The following is an 18,040-nucleotide window of genomic DNA, read 5'->3' as shown; positions in this document are numbered from 1 at the left end:
GTATTCAAGAGAGCCACAAGGAATATGCATGAAAAGTAGATGTACGGCCTCTACCACATACATGTTTGGGGCAGATATCCTTAAAACTAGACTGTCTGTGTTGTTCAAAGTACTAGATCAAAGTATTAAAGTAAAAGTACAGAGAAGAACACATTGAAAAGTTACTTAAGTGAAATTAAAAAGGAAAAAGTTGTTGTCTAAGATAATACTTTGAGTAAAATGTAAAAGTACCATAACCACAATGAATACAACCAAGGTATCAGCATGTGATAATCTGCATACTAATCCCTAGAAGTCCTCAATCGTCTCCTCATATTTGTGTTTTTATCCCAACAACTTTATTGCTCTACAATTCAATCCACTTTGCTTTTATTAAGACTACATTTTTGAAAATGAATGTCGTGCATGCGACTTTGCTTGTGAGTCATTAATCCAGCACAGCTAAAAAGGTTCAACTGCACTAGCAGGAAGTGGAGTGTTCAGTCTGCTAAAAAGTTCTTTCAAATCAAGCCAGGCTGCAATATTACTGATATCCTCTGACTTGGTCTGCAGGTATTGGCCAAGGGAATCTCTGTCTGGAACACTCTCTTTTGTATAGCAAAAAAAGATTTATCATTGACATCACCTGCATTAGAATAAATGCAGTCTAATTCATCACTTGAATTTTCATCTTCGCTATCATCATTATGATGTCCAATAACAGAGAAGCCTTTCACCGGGGGGCACCGGTTCACACAGCCTGGCTGGCTTACTGAGCAGGGTCATGCAACAGCATGAGTGTTGTCTCAACATGGTCTTTGCCCACAAGATCTTCTAAGTGTGGGGCACCCCCTTGGTGGATCTCTTTTGTCACTCATATCAATCACAAAGTCCCTTAGTTCTGTTCCAGACTCCAGGCTCACAACAGAATAGTGTTGGATGCCTTCATCCTTCGCTGGGGGAATGGTGTTCTGCATGTGTATCCTCCCATACCTCTCATGGGGAAGACTTTGCTGAAACTCAAGCAAGACCATGGGACCACGATTCTAATCGCTTCTTACTGGTCCTGACAGAGCTGGTTCACTCTTCTTCTGGAGTTATCCTCTGAAGAACTGTGGAGATCAGAGTGTTTTCCGACCCTCTTCATGCAGGGTGAGGGATCTCTTCTGCATCCCAACCTCTAGTCTCTGGCCCTCACCTGATGTTGAGAGCTTAAAATTTGCTTCCTTGCATCTTCCTGAGGGTGTCTCCAGAGTCTTGTTTGCTTCCAGGAAAGATTCCACTAAGATGCTACTCTTTTAAACAGAGGAGGTTTGCTGTTTGGGCAAGGTCCTAGATCCTGTTTCTTGTCCTGCACAGACCCTGCATGAATACCTTCTACACCTATCTGAGTCTGGCCTCAAGACCAACTCAGTAAGGGTTCACCTCAGTACAATTAGTGCTTATCAATGTATAGAGGGTAAGCACCTCTCTGGACAGCCTCTAGTTGTAAGAGAAATGGTTTTTAAGGGTGACCATGTGGAGGAACTGAAAGGAATCTGTGAACCTTGAAGACATACTGACCCAAGTAGACAAATTAAAGAGTAATAAATCACTTGGACTGGATGGCATGTATCCTAGGCTTCTGAAAGAACTCAAACATGCAGTTGCTGATCTACTGTTGGCGATCTGTAACCTGTCGTCAAAATCATCTGTAATACCTGAAGATTCGAAGGTGGCAAATGTAACGCTGATTTTTAAAAAGGGTTCCAAGGTGATCTGGGAAATTACAGACCGGTAAGCCTGACATCAGTGCCAGGAAAAATAGTGGAAACTATTATAAAGAATAAAATTACGGAACACATAGATAAACAGTTTAATGGGACAGATTCAGTCGAGGGAAATCTGGCCTCACCAATTTGCTTCATTTCTTTGAAGGTGTGAATAAACATGTCGGTAAAGGTGAGCCCAGTTGATGTAGTGTGTCTAGATTTTCAGAAGGCTTTTGACAAAGTTCCTAATGAGAGACTCCTGAGAAAATTAAAAAGTCATGGGTTAGAAGGCAATGTCTTTCTGTAGATTAGGAATTGGTTATTGGACAGGAAACAGAGGGTAGACAATACACTGAAATATTCTGCCCAGCCTGTGGCGGTGGACAAAAATGCAAACAGAATGCCAGGAATTATTAAGAAAGGAATGGCATATAAGACCAAGAATACAATAATGCTTCTGTATTGCTCCATGGTGCGACCTCACCTTGAGTATTACGTTCAATACTTTATCTCAAAAAAAGATATAGTGGAATTAGCAAAGGTTCAAAGAAGAGTGGCCAGAATGATAAAGGGTTTGGAACTCCTCTCATATGAGGAAAGACTGAAGAGTTAGGGCTCTTCAGCTTGGAAAAGAGACAACTGAGGGGAGATATGATTGAGGTCTACAAAATCCTGAGTGTACTAAAAGTAAAAAAAAATGATTCATTTCTACTGGTTCTACACCAAAGACTAGTGGTTACTCAGTGAAGTTACATGGAGATACTTTTAAAACAAATAGGAAATATTTTTTCACTCAATGAATAGTTAAGCCCTGGACCTCACAGCTGGAGGATGTGGTAACAGAGGTTAGCGTATCTGGGTTAAAAAAAAAAAAAAGAGGTTTGGACAAGTTCCTGTTTGAAAGTCCAGAGTCTGCTATTGAGATAGATATGTGAAAGTCACTGCTTGCCCTGGGATTGGTAGCATGGATTTGGTTTCTGCCAGGTACTTGTGACCTGGATTGGCCACTGTTGGAAACAGGATACTGGGTTGGATGGACCATTGGGCTGACCCAGTATGGCTATTTATTTTCTTTATTTTTGTTACATTTGTACCCCGCGCTTTCCCACTCATGGCTAGCTCAATGCTGCAGGCAATGGAGGGTTAGGTGACTTGCCCAGAGTCACAAGGAGCTGCCTGTGCCGGGAATCGAACTCAGTTCCTCAGGACCAAAGTCCACCACCCTAACCACTAGGCCACTCCTACACTCCATTCTTATGTTCTTACATTCACTGATCAGCAAAATTTAAGATGAGATGATACACTGTTTTCATGACAAGGTTTGCAATAGCAAAATCCTGTTCCAGGTTTTGCTCCTTCATTTGATTTACTGAAGAATTGTCTCACTTGTGCTTTTACTTTTAACTACATGCATCAGATGTAACTTGAGAAAAATAGTAAAAATTGGTGAAATTACTTTGGTACAAGTTAAACTAGCAAATGTTTCCTGTACTTTTTTACATTAGTAAAAGTGACAGTACTTTTACTTAAGTACAATGCATTTATTAATTTACTATACAATACTTCTAAGAATATTTTTTTTTGTCCCTTGCACCCCTCTGAAATCGGTGCTGTACCTAATGTGTCACTGGTGTTGATCTTGGGTGCCCTCTTGGGAGTCCCTACCAAAGGAATGACAGTAGCTCAGAAGCAGAGAGGGAAGACACCTAACCAGTCTTGCTCTAACAAAATCTGCTCCAACACCGTGTACTGAGGCCATAAGGCTAGACGTTTCCCAATGCTCTTCTTTCCTAGTCGAAACGTATACTCCATTTGCAGCAAAGAAAGGAATTTGCCTTTTCTGGGGACCACCTCTCATCCTACCTCCTTGCTTGTAGCTTCAATTTGGCCATCTGGAATCAATTGAGCACAGTAACCTTTCTAGAGAGGATACCAAGAGTAAACTGCAATGCACTGCTCGTTTTACACTCAGCAGTGGTGAGCCAAGTGCTGCACATTCAGCAGTAGGCCATTACACAGATGAACCTGGAGCTCCCACCAGAGGTCAAAGAGAAATGACAGAAGGAGCCAGACGGATGATGGCACAACATTGTATGTTGTCCTAAACTGACTGTTAGAGCTTTTGACCTGCATACGGGATCTCTTATTTTGTCACGTTTAGTTCTAGGCTGTTTTTGCTGTCTCTGCTCCTTGATTGCTTCATCCCAGGCCATAAACATTTACATTCCATTTGATCTAATTTGAGAGGAGGGAGATAAGAGGCCTCTAAATCTCGGGTGTCCTTGGGCCCTTGACAAGACCCTCTGTTCTTGGCATTCAGACTTGTGTTTTCTTTCTCTCTGGCATGCTGCATTACACAGCTTGTAATGTGAGCTGGGGCCTCTCTTTTACTTGGGTTAATGTCTTGAAAAAGGTGCTTTTTAAAAATGTACTGTTAGAACTTTACAATTTATGAATAGGGTGGATTGAACTAGTCCATATTATAAAACCATATCAGTAAGAATGGCAAATTAACAGTGGAAAAACAATTACCTTCTGGTCTTAGTCTTATGTCATCTGCTACTTGAGTCTAAAGGAATGATGTGCATTTCTTTGGTTTTATTGTAAAAAAATATTTAAGACAGGATTTGAGTTTAGTAGTTGATTTGAATGTGGTGTTGTGGTGCTGTAGTATGACATTACATTACATGGGTGTAATAAGGAATGTTTTTAATAAGAGAAATTACCAGGCATGTAAAAAGGTTTTTATGTGCTATCAGGAATGAGGCACTCTGCCCCCCTTGATCACTGGTTGTGCTCTCCTTGAGAGGATCCCAGCATGGGGTGGATCCCTTGCTTACAGTACATAGAATATGAACATAGATGCCTAAGCCAGTCCTTGACAGATTTTCTTAGGATTTAGGAACCAGGTTTGGAGCAATTATTTCTTTATGTATGTATACATTTATAAATGCACTCCCCTGCACCACTATATTTGAACACTTAGCTGTGAGAAGGTATGGTGGAATCTCTAAGTCCTGTAGCAGATCCAATGGTGTCCATCCCAGCAATGATTTAAGATTTCCCAAGTCTCTTTGCAGTGAAAAGCCACTGTCTCGGAGGCCCTTAGAGCTCACTAAACTGATGGTTGAGGCATTTTCTGGAGCTATTTGCTTTTCCTGTCGAATCCTTGAGTATGATTATACTGAACATTCTATCGCATCTTGTGTCTTAAGAAATAAAGTATAGCTTCTTGCTAAGTTTAACAAAATAGGGGTCTCTTTTACTAAAGGGTTGCCATAGGGCAACCCAGAACTACCGCTGGCCCAACACAGCTGCCAGCAGTAGTTCTGCCTCCAGTGCTCGCCATTTCTGGCGCTGCTGGATTAAAAATAAGTAAATACTGCAGGGGGTTATCACTGGGATAACTTAGGAGTCCTTATTGCCACCTCAGTGGGCGGCGGTAAGTACTGTTCCCCGCACATGGTCATGTGGTAAGGGCAAGCATACTGCATGGCCATGCGTTTTTTTCAGGCTTTTTACCCGCTGTAGTAAAAAGGGTCCTGGCACACCGGAAAAATGGCCACCATCGCTTCTGCTACCACAGGGCCCTTTTTACCGCAGCTTGATAAAAGGACCCTTAAATAAATGAAATCACATTGTCTTGGTTTTCAGAAAAAAAAAATGTCACTGGTATTGAGCTGTAGGTGGTTTGTCCTCCCATAGATCTAGTTGACCTCGACTGTGAAGTAACTGTATCTGTAACTTATTTCAGCTCTCTTTTATCTAAAAATTAGCAAATTCTTAGGGACAAGTGCAAATAATTTATCTGTGAATCACCCCACAACACACAAGTATATACCACGTATATGCACTCAGTTTATGCATACATATACAGCCACACCCAGGCCTACATAAGATTTATATAAAAATATAAAAAAATAATTAAAAAAATGTATGTGTGTATATATGTGTGTGTGTATATGTATGAAAATAGAATATCCTCCCTCCCCAGGCTAAATGGCCATAAAGACAGGTTATCTATCATAGTTGTGTCTTCAGGCTCATATGCTCTTTATTTTTTTTGGGGGGGGGGGGGGGAGGGTTATTCCTCTTACAAAATGTGTACAGGTAGGGGATTTTTACATTTCTAACATGTTTAATTTTTTTTCCAAAAATGTTAACCTGCGCATTTTTGTGTCATATTAAATGACAAAAAAAACCTAACATTTAGTGAAAAGGCCATCAGAAGTGCAAAATATGATATATTTAAGCCACCTCTTTTGACTACAGAATGGTGTTTAAGAATCTCCCTCTAGAGGAGGCAGGTTGCTAGTGCAGAGTAGCAGTGCTACAGCTGTCCTAGTGTGTAGGTTCTTAACATGCACTACAGATATACAAGACCTCAGCAGGGGGTACATGGCATCTGGGTATAAGTCCTCACCTCTCTCCATCTATCACCCTCACCAATATTACTATTGCTGCTGCTTCTCAGACCAACAGCGTTAAGCAGAGTCAACATCACACATGAAGACTGTGGCCCCCATGACTGTTTTATGCTGTTTTGGTGCTGGTCTGGAGAACCAACAGAGGTGACCAGGGGGAACAAAAGAGATGAAGGTAGACAGGGAGGGAAGTAAAGAAAACACTGGAGGGAAGGGGAAAAGGAAGATGGGAGATAGAGAGGAGACATTGGAAGGGTGGAGAGAGGTTAGAGTTAGTGAAAGACTGGGTAATAAGAGGAATGGGGATATGAGCCAGGGGAGAAAGACAGAAAGCTGTAGGTAGACATGGTAAAAAGAGAGAAATTGAAGACTGGATAGTAAGAATAAATCTGGACAGAGACAAAAAATAAATTGAAGAAAGCTGAGTAAAATGAGGAGAGGAAAAAAATGACAACATTTGAGATGATGGAAGGAAGCAGAAACCAGAGGTTGGACCAACATAATTAGAAAAATAAAATGACCAAACAAAGGTAGAAAAAGTAATTTTATTTTCCATTTCATGCTTGGAATATGTCGGTTTTTGGAATGCCCATTTCAAAAATTCTGCTGATCAGAACTTGGGGATACATGGCCATGGACAACTGCCCTAGTACATGAAACACACCGGCAGGATTATGACAGGACTCTTTAGATTTTGGAGGAATTCTGAACACAAATTTTAAAGTTCTGCATATTATATTTTGAGATGCTACAAAAGTTTTGCATACTTCTTGTAATCCCTTTTTTTGGCAGAATTCCACAACCATAATGCTTTACTTCATGCCTGTTCTGTTCCCTCCCCAGGCTCAACCCTGCCCAGCAATATCAATCTTCAGGTTCTACTCTTCCCAGCTGTCTGTCTCTCTGCACAACTCACCATGAAGTTGAACCCCCCTTCCCTGGCGGCCCTTCTCCCAGAATGGACATTTCCCAGTTTTCTCTCTCTGACCCTTAATTCTTTATCCCTCTCCTCCTCTGTTCCTCTGCTCTCTCTCCGTATCCCCAGCACTCTTATGGCCCTTCACAGTTTTCTCTTTCCGCTTGTCAGCCTTCCATGCCCCAGGTGCTCACTCCCTAACTCCTCACTCCCTAACTCCTACCAAGACTCTCCTCCCCCAGACATATACCCCCTGCTTGCTCCATCTCTTTCACTCTCCCACTATACACACCTCGGACTAGAGAATGACTCAGGGATAAAATTTGTCCCTGCCCTGTCTCCATGGGTTCTGTCCCCGTCCCCGCCCTGTCCCCGTGGGCTCTGTTCTCATCTGCAGCAGCCTCAAACACTTATGATTTTATATTTCAATTTTTTTATTAAAGTATAAAAAGGAACAATATGCTATTCAACTGTTGTGTATAAATTACACATAGAAAATAATAATAACAATGAGCAACTATAATAAACCCTTCCACCACCACCCTCTACCCTTCCAACCCCAACAACAGCTGACGTCTACTACTCCAAAGAATCCTAATCCACCCTGTTAAAATGTCCAGGGGTACAAAATACAACCCATTCTGTATGGCCTAGAGGGGAGAAATATGCCCTATGAAGCACTGTTATGATTTTTTTTAAATCTGTGGATGAATAAGAAGTTATCAACAATCTCTGGATTCAGTCTAGCTCTCCTGTCTTCCACAGTCCCTCCTGCAATAGAAGATGTCTTGTTTGAAGATGTGCTGGTAGCAGGATGTACAGGATAACCTACGCAAATTTTGCTAGCTGCGGCCAGCATGTTTGCTTGTTTTTCCAAAAAAATCAAAATATTGTCATCTGCATCGATCGAACAGTCTAGTTCATTAACAGGCTTCAAATAGAACATGACACGGGGGCAAAGTTTGTCCCTGTCCTCACGGGATCTGTCCCCGCCCCGTCTCCGCGGGTTCTGTCCCCGTCCCCATGTCATTCTCTATCTTGGACTCACTCCTTTCATTGTACGTCCTCCAGGTTGCACTCTAAACTTTCCCCCACTCCACACTGTGGTCACACAGCAGTGAGGAGGAGAGTCGTACAATGCAGAACTTGCGCAGAATTTGCCACCTCTGCGGGAGCAGGAGGATGAAATATCAGACCACACAACTCTCCTGGAAAGACGTGGCAACGACTGCACATCAGGTTGCACCCTCTTCTGGACAAACTGTGTGGTACTGTATGCAGCCATGCAGTTCAAATCAGCAGCGCAGGAAGAGGAGGAGACAGTTTGATATGCAAAGTGTTCATCAAACTGTCTCCTCCTCTTCCTGCGCTGCTGATTTGAACTGCATGGCTGCATACAGTACCACACAGTTTGTCCAGAGTTTTAGAAGAGGGTGCAACCTGATGTGCAGTCGTTGCCACGTCTTTCCAGGAGAGTTGTGTGGTCTGATATTTCATCCTCCTGCTCCCGCAGAGGTGGCAAATTCTGCGCAAGTTCTGCATTGTACGACTCCCACAATTCCCCAGGAGTAAAAATTTGTGTGCAAGTCACATTTAGCTGCTACCATTTAAAACTTGTAAATCTTGATGTTAACGAGGATCTGTTTGTGCTCAGATAACTTCCTCATTTGCAGGCATGGAATATTTTGTCCTCCAGTACTTAAAACAGTAATTGACCCCCTATCTGTGCATATATAGACTGAAAACAAGCATAAAGGTTTGATAAGTGGAAACAGTAGTTTTAACATAGACAATGGAGAAAGTCAAGGAAGACTTCAGGACCCTTAGCAATGGTAGTTAGTGTACAAGATAGGGATGGGTCACAAAGCAGGGATATTGAGGAGAAGGGGGGCAGCTATTCATGAAAGCTGGAAGGAAATGAAAGGACCATGATAGGGAACTGGCTGGGGCCGCTAGTTTTATGCAGTCTAGTGCTAGGATTTTTCCCATAACCACATCCCCCTCTCGTCTAGAATAAAATTGGGAGCTACTGTAGATAGCATGGATCCAGTCTGAATAACTTTGTAGCAGGCTGCAGAGAATGTTAAAATGTGCAATCCGGAAAACGATATGAACCCTTAACATAGCTGAAAGTCCTTTGACAGTATTGATTGTTGTTACTGATACTGCCTCATGCTGTATCCAGGCAAAATCTCTTCATTGAAAAAGAGGAGGAGCCCTTTGCCTAATTGTCTTGGATAAATGCATTCTTTCCTCCTTTTCAGGTGTTCACCTACAAAGCAAGCACAATCACGAGTCAGAAGGTGACACCCATGCATCCAACAAGCACAGAAGGGGTGGAAGATATGGCTGCTCTGGTAGACCTCCATGAAGGCTCCATCATGTACAACCTGTTCCAGAGATACCAGAAAAATCACATATACGTAAGGATGAATCACTTTAAACATTTTTTAAGCAAAAGTGGAAGGATTGTGCAGACCTTTGTCTTCTCCCTTTCCTTGAGTCCAAGGAAAAAGGTGTCCCTCATTCTTTGCCTGTGGCTAAAGTCTTTTGGAGATTACTATCTGCTCATGTTCCAGTATACCCCGGTATATATGTTTTCATCTCAGGAAAGCTATAGTTTGCTCTTATGGTCATTATCTAACCTCCTTAGAGGTATGTTCTGGATATACTAAACAATTGGGCTAGTAACGGCCTCTTCATTTTTTTTTTTTTTTTTTGTGTAGGTATTTCTCAGATGTTGAGGGAGAGTTGTGTACATTTTTTTTTAAGAATAGCTTAGCATAGCCTCCTGTTCATATATTTGCTGCATTCAATCACTGAACATCTGACTTGGCAGAAGATATTTAATTCTTTAACATAACAGTGGGGGAATAGTTTAGATTTTTTTTATGTTCATTGCTTTGTGAGGGTAAGGAAAACAAGTTTTTCTGTGCATTGGTTCTTTAACCAGTTCCTTGGAAATGGTACTTTGTGTTTGGATGGCAGTGACACTCTTGTAGTGACACCCTACTAGTTAGATGGAGAACGTTGCTGGAGTTGACCCTTGGAAATTGCAAAGTACAGGCTGACAGTGAAACTGAGAATCTTGAGAGATCTAGAGACCTGGTTTGAGTTTACTGTATTCCACTGAACTTGAGAGAGCTTCTTGTACAGTGATGGATATGGTGGATATCAGGGCAAGGGTTGCTTTTAAATGCACCCCTTCTTTTATGGACTTTGCATGCTTACAGACTCAAAAGGGCAGCATGACCTGCCCCTCCCTCAGCTTGGTAGCCAGGGCAGTGCCTGCTTGTCTACATTTTGCGACAGCCCTGATGATTGTGGTTGATAAATCACAAGTAGTAACATCATAGCTGAAGCTTCTCTTGGTTGCATGAAGGCACTGTGGGGTCACATTCAGGCGTGGTGAACATCAGAAAACCATAAAAGCTGATTCATGGTTCTCCACATCCTCTCCCACCTTTAGCTAGTAATCCGTGTTGCCCATAATAACCAAAAGATAATAGGTAGGACTAAATATAGGCTTGAGTGAAGTCAGAGGAATGTCAGACTGGAATGGTGAGGTGGCCTCACAAGTAAACGAAAAATATTTTTCTTTTAAGTATTGAGCATAACTTTTTTTTTTTTTTTTTTTATTGTAATATTACACTGTACAAACTGAAGAGTGAAATATTCAGAGAACAGTGTGGTAAATATGGCAAAAGCCTTCTGACGTGATGTGCTTAGCCACCCTGATTCCTTTCTTCCCCCTCCTTGGGCATGACTGGGCATTGTGGTTGCTTTGAAGACACATGAGAAGGAACACATAAGATATTGTGTGAAACCCATCTGCAGTTACTTGTGACAGGGCATGAGACGGCTAGGCGTTCAGGCTGAGTCAGTGACTCACTCAGAGCTGTGTAAGATTTCCTTCATGTTGCTTTAATCAGGATTGCTGAAATTTTGCTCAAATCCGTAAGCCAGGTTAAGAGCCTAGCCGTCTCATGCCCAAGAGTTCAGTCCTTTAAAAGTCACGACTGCTGCAAAATTGAAAAAGGGTCTTCTCACAGTCACTGTCTTCTCTTCATATTCTTATCACTTTTCTTCTTCTATCTGCTTACCCTCTATCCATCTCTTATTCCTCTCCACTTTCCAGCTCCTCCTGTTTATACCATTTTGTATTACATTTATATACTGCCTTCCTCCAACAACAGCCTGACCCAAAGCAGTTTGAATCAAACAAAATAATCAAACACATCATAGTTTCATACAGCAGTAAAATTCAATCACACAAAGAATACATCTCTAAAATATAGATATGTTAACAATCTAGAGCCATGACTCAGACTACCCATTGTCACTGATTGTGCAAATGCATCACAATCTCTCACTTATTCCCCACCCCTAATGATCTTACAAGTTGCCAACTTCTAAATCCTCCCCACAACATAACAAAAATAGTATAGATCAAACAGGGGCATAGCCAGACAACAGATTTTGGGTGGGCTTAGACAAGAAGTGGGTGGGCACCAAGTGTTCTCCTCTCACCACCACCACCAAAAAAAAAAATATCTCAGCTGGCGTGAAAACGCTTCTTTCCACCTTAGCACTCTGCAGCAGGCATGTGCTGAAAACTGAGAATGTGCAGGTGCCGGTATCGTGGAGAGTAGCGTTTTTGTTACCATCAGGGGAAAGACTTCAGCTGGTGGAGCTTGGAATCCCCACCAGCTACTGTTAAACGTGTGCTACTGTTGGGTGGGCTTGAGCCTTAAGTGGGTGGGCCCTGGCCCACCCAGGCCCACCTGTGGCTACGCCTCTGGATCAGTAACATTTGTCATGTTCTTAGTGCTTGAAACAATACTAATAGTAATGCTTGTCAGCAATTGCACACACATTCAAAATTAAGAAATGCTATACATTGAAAATTAGTTTCTCTCTGTAGCTGTTTGTGTGATTTATTTCCTTGTTTTCATTCTATTTTATGTATTCTTTTCAGTTTTCCCCTTTCTTTTGTCACTTCTCTTTATCCTTTTCATTCATCTCTTCCTCACTGTCCTTGCACCTCTTTCTAATGTCTCTCCTCCTACACATCTCCACATTAAATCCACACGCTTGACAGCCCGTGTTGGTCTCTCAGCTGCCTGTTCCCTAACCATACATACTGCTGACCCCAACAGCATAGAATTTCCTATCTAGGCCTCTATGCATATGATGCCATGACATTCAGGATTTCAACAGTCCTGACATTAATAGTGTTATAATCCTGGCTTCGTAGGTAAAATAAAAATGTAGTTTGTATATAGGAATGTGTATATGTGTGTCCTTGTGCCAAGAGGAGCTGTTACCCTCCTTATATAGAAAAGGAGAAGAGGAAGGGAGTGCAGAAGTCAGAGGAGAGAGGGAAAAGTAAACCAAACAGATGAGTCTGCCCTCCCCCCTTCCCCCCAAAAAAATATATCCCTTGCTCCTACAAATTTTGCCTGACAACTAGTCTTTCTAAATATTTTCCACCATGGCTAGCTATGTATACGAAGGCATTTCTGTTGTGGGAAAGATTTAAACTGAAGACACTACGTCCCTGCACCCACACTGAAAATCTTGAACTGCTGCTGCTCTGGAATTAAAGTAATTTAGAAAACTGCAGCATGCAAATAGAAAGTACCTTTTAAATTCTTTCTGTTCTAATGCTGCACGACATCTCTGTCTAGTGCCTGGAAATCAGAGATTCTTCCACATGCCTATAAATGGATTACAAAACTTTGGGTTTATAGCTGATATGGAAAAGATCATGGCACAGAACAGCAAGATCCTGGCTAAATGGGAGCACATATGGAAACCCTTTCTTACTCATTGCTTATTTGTTTTATTGCATAGTCTGGTGGAGAAGGAAGGGGATAAGTAGGGCTTTCTTTCTTTCTGTCTTTCTTATGTTTGATGTATGTTGCCTTGAGCTTCTAATAAAAAGACCTCTGAAAATTAAAATAAAAACCTCCTTATCTTGCTCCTGCTTCCTTGAGGATGTCAGTAGCATCAATTATTGTAATTATACAGTTTATATCATACTAAAGCACTGTGCGCACGTTACTGTTATGACAAACACACATTTCTGCATCTGTGGGTGGAGGCTTTGAAATTTTGAGTAACCTCATCAGGCGCAGTTTGTTTCTAGATGGACTTACAAAGTTGTGCGTAATTTGTATAAAATGCTACAGTTCCATGCATGCCCTTGGCACTTAGGCATGAGCACTTAACACCTGCTCTATGGTTTCTGCAAGTGCTTGTGTCCAAATTATTGATGCATAAAGTAAATCCTTGGAGAAATGCTCGTTAGGAACACTGGACAGTAAAGTGGTTTACATTTATTGTATGCAGGTACCTTCTATGTCCTTAGCGGGCACAAAATGTAAAATTTTCCCCCCAGGTTTTCAGCCCACTATACTAATCATTCAGCTACTCCTCCAGAAACAAGCCCCCCCCACCCCCAATAACTCCTAAGAGCATTCACTCTCCAGATTCCAGAAGATCTCACCCCCAGATGAACTCCCCACCCCAGTAGGCTATAAGTATTATAATACTATTTTTTTCCCTTATGTGCACTACCAATTTTCAAGTTGGCAGTACCAGAGGCAGGACTTGAGTGGGCATCACTCCTGCTTCTCCTGTTAGGTAGGTCAGGTAGGCTTGGATAGACTTGGGGGAGGGATCAGGGTGGGAGAGTGCCTCTAGATACCAGGAATTTTAATTTTTTTTATTGGACAAAAGGGGTTAGGGTCCCAGGGGGAGCTTCTACAAAGAGGGGGAGAGAGGGAGATGCTGATATGAGGATTTTTAAAATGTCATTCTTCCTGTCAATGCCTGAGCCAATCGCTGCTCAAGCACCAACAGGAAAGTTGACATTAATCATAAGCTGCACATTACTTTTGTGATTTTAACACAGCAGTAATTTTGCATGCTCATTGATTTTAGAACATTCTGCGATATTTTGTGGTAGAGCTCTGGCTCAACCATGAGGCTTAACTGCATCTGTCCCTTAGATTGTAAGCCTTCTGGGGTCAGGGAAATAGCTAATATACCTGAATGTAACTTAACTTGAAATTCTACTGAAAAAGGTGTGAGCAAAATCCAAATAAAGATGGTAAGAAATTGTCAGCTGGTTGATACCATGTAATGGGGGCACACCTTCGGCTTAAAGAGCAAATCATTTAGCAAAGAAACTTAATGCAGGGAAAAATTGCAAACACGGTACTAGACAGAAGATATGAGCTGTGGACCTCATCAGCCTCATGCCTTAATCTACTTTGCAATCAGTGATGGCACGGTTCTGAATACAGGATTCCTGGTAGTGTGCAGTGTTCTAACTTGTTTCAATGCTCTGAATGTGTTGGGATCCTGAATAGGCCTGATTTGTGGCAACAAACCGAAAGGTTGTGGCAACCCAGCCCCTGCACTAAAGCTTATAAGTCCTGTGGTGTAAGGATGGAGAAACGTATTTTCAAGCACAGTCAAAGCAAGGTGTGGAAGGTGAGCTCATGGTGGCTATGACTCATTGAATTTGCAGTGACCACAAATGGTATTGCTGGCAAGGTGCCGGGATGCTGTGCATTACAGTACAAAAAGAGGCTCTGGTGGAAAGCCCTCTGAAAAGCTACCTTACTGCTGGAGCAACCCATCAAATGTCAGGTGGCAGGTAATCAGGCTGTCAAAAAACAAAAGCAAAATCAGGTCTAAATGATACCTTGTGATGGCTGTGTTTATAGGCCCTAGAGGTGGGTGAGACCTCCGGGGCCAATGCAATAAAGTGCGGTAGCCTTTGTGCACAGCTTAACTCTGCTTTAGCTCACAATTTTGTGGGCACCCTATGTTAAAAACAAGCTTTATGTCCAAGCTGATTGTGTTCAAAGATTTGCACTGACATCAGCACAAGTGGTAATGAAGGCATTAGCTAATAAAGGCAAATGCGGAGACGTACACAGAAGATCCAGAGGCAGAGTGGAGGTTTTTTTTAAAAAGTTTGTTTAAAATTCTGAGGCTTTAATACCAGAACGATCACTGGGGCCATTTTGACCTCTAATGAAATTAGACTTTTTTTTAACCTTTAATTTCTGAGTGAATCTATGACTTTTCCTGCTCACTGGTGTTCTACATGACATGTAAATTTAAAGGGGTTAGCTACGGTATTTTCCAATATATAAGCCGTCACCTAGAAAATCCATAGGGGACAAAATCGACCCCTTTGACATTTCAACCTGGCTTTCTTCAGAGTGAGGTAGTGGAGTCTGTTTGAGGGACTGTTTCGTTTGTTATACTTTTCAGTCTGGATTGTTTAATGTGGGAAGAGTCATTAATTTTCATCTAATAAATGAGCACCTCCAGAATAAAAGGAGATGTATGGGTCCTTGTATATTCAATTTGAAGAAAAGGTGGTGAAACTGTTCATCACTGAGTAATTTGAACTTTGAAGTGCAGATGAAGTACTTGGTCCTGGGCATTGATTTTATAAGCTTTGCATTACGGATCAGGTGGTTGGTCTTTGCATTGATTTTTTTTAATTTTTTTTATTTTATCTTAGCCTTTGCTGTTGTATGAGCGGCCGCCAGGCTTTGTTTGTTGAGACCTTTGTCACTTTGATGCTTTCTGCTTAGACTGCAAATGGACAGCAGCAATTTTCTAGTTTTTTAAGAAAACTTTATTATGCAACTGTTATCCTATTGGCAGCTTTTTTTTAGGACTTCCTATACTCTGTAGCGTTTCCCAAAAATAACAAAAGGTATGATATTGGTCAAACCAGTGGCGTAGCCACAGGTGGGCTTGGGTGGGCCAGGGCCCACCCAACAATAGCACATGTTTAGTGGTAACTGGAGGGAATCCGAAGCTTCGCCAGCTAAAGATTTTTCCCCTGATGGTAACGAAAACGCTACTCTCAATGACACTGGCACCAGAGCATGCTCAGTTTTCAGTGCATGCCTGCTGCCAAGGTGGAAAGAAGCGTTTTCCCACCAGCTGAGATAATTTTTTTTTTTGGGGGGAGGGGGGGGGGTAGTACACTTGGTGCCCACCCAATTCTTGCCTAGGCCCACCCAAAATCTGTTGTCTGGCTACGCCCCTGGGTCAAACATGCCTCATGGATGTCCTTTTAGGGTTGAAGTTCCAAAACAACTTCAAAATCTGGATGATGAAGAATCAAAGAAAGCATGGCAGTTGGACAGCTTATTTCTAGAACTTTTTATGCCTTTGTTGTGATTTTTGTGCTGCCTACAGAGCAAATGGCTTTCCTGTAGAAAGTCTTCGGTCAACTGTATGGGGGCCCAGATTTTTCACTGGCAATATGCTATAAAATAGATTCCAGGAAATTTTACAATATGTACAGTTTGGCATAAAGTCAACAAGATCAATTTGGAAGACAGATAAATTTACATTAGTGGCAGAAGTCTGGAACCATTCCTTACTGCAAACTAGGAGTAAATATGATTGATGTGCAGTTTTTTCCTACCAAAGCAAGGTATCCATTTATTCAGTGCATGTCGAGCAAATCTGATAAAATTGGAACCAAACTATGGCTCACAGCAGAAACTGAAATCAAGTACCTTTCTTGAATGGCTTCCCATATGTAGGTAAAGATCTCTGCCCTGCTGGCTATTCTGTTTCAGAGAATATTGTCCTCAGGCTGCTAGACCCTTTTTTTGAACAAGCAAAGAAATGTTACTAGTTTTTTGTTTTTTTTTTTACTTGAGTGAAACTAGCTGAGAAGTTGAAGACCAAGAGTAAGAGCATTTTGGGAACAGTGAATCAGTCACAAAGAGGATCTAAAGAAAAAAAACTCCAAGTGAATCTCAACTGCACCATTGCGATGACACATCTGCTACTGAATACCCTCCATACAGCTGTCCATATTGGAACTGAGGGAAAAAAAAGATACCCGAGACATTAGTCTTTTACAACAAGACAACATAGTGGGTTGACACTTTTGGATCTAATGGCTTGAAAGTAAATCGGGAAGTCGCAGGTTTTCCACAATGTCCTTGATCTGGCTTTGATTAACACAACAGTGTTGTACAGTACTGTTGCTGGCAAGGAGATAGTTGATATGAATTTATCCTCCAGTTAGCTTTGGATCTTCGACAGCACTACTACATCTCCTCCAGATGGTGTAGGCTAGAGGCACCTGTCAACCTAGAAAATGCTGGGGGGGGGGGGGGGGGGGGGAGCCTCAAATGATGAAAGTGCCAGATTGTGATGTGCAGTGGAAATAAAACTGTGGAAGTTTGTGGAGCCTGTAAGAAGTCCATGTATGTGGGCAGAGTACCAGAAAAGTTGAGAAGCACTGTGTCTGGTATGCATTCTAGAATAACTGATATTTACAGAATTTTCTCTATTTCAAAACACCTTTTGATTTTTTTACTTCCATTTGTTCACTTATTCATATTTTTTTTCCAATTTCCATAGTTCACCTGTTCAATACCCATATTTGTTTTAATCATTCCCACAATATAACCCCCTAATCCCTTATTGATCCTGTCAATAGATTGTAAATTCTATAGAGCAGGGTCGGTCTCTTGTTTTGTGCCATCTAGTAGCACTATAGAAATTATTATTAGTAGTGGTAGTATTAAATGTTCATACCCTCAGATTCTATATTGCATGCCTAGAGATCCCTGCCGACATTGTTGCAGGTTTTATAATAATACATGTACCTTAACAAGCTAATGAGCGCTGATAACATCATTTAACAAGTAATAAAGAGCACTAATTGGCAACGATTAGAATTTATACGCACAACTCGCTAAGTGTGTTCTGTAACAAGGGCACCGAACTTATTCACACATGCAGGCAAAAGGGGTGTGGCTATGGGCAGGGAAATGGGCATTTCGTGGGCGTTCTGAAATTTACGCGCATAGTTATAGATTATGGCCCAGTGGACGTAAACCTGTGAGCCGGGATTTATGTCATTTTCATTGGTGTAAATGGATGTGCGTGGTTTTAGGCGCTGA

The 18,040-nt window shown here is 41.6% G+C and overlaps 1 protein-coding gene across 1 annotated transcript in view; it reads left to right on the top strand.

The window, feature by feature from the left end:
• MYO10 (myosin X) overlaps positions 1–18,040 on the top strand; it is a 468,050-nt gene that overhangs the window by 195,501 nt on the left and 254,509 nt on the right. The window contains exon 3 of the mRNA XM_030207302.1: positions 9,335–9,493. Within this exon, the coding sequence (XP_030063162.1) occupies positions 9,335–9,493 (159 nt within the window). The remainder of the gene's footprint in view (positions 1–9,334; positions 9,494–18,040) is intronic.

The sequence above is a fragment of the Microcaecilia unicolor genome, chromosome 1 (assembly GCF_901765095.1).
Source record: "Microcaecilia unicolor chromosome 1, aMicUni1.1, whole genome shotgun sequence".
Taxonomy (NCBI): domain Eukaryota; kingdom Metazoa; phylum Chordata; class Amphibia; order Gymnophiona; family Siphonopidae; genus Microcaecilia; species Microcaecilia unicolor.
The sequence above is the reverse complement of the archived record's forward strand: the minus strand, read 5'-3'. Positions and strand labels throughout refer to the sequence as shown.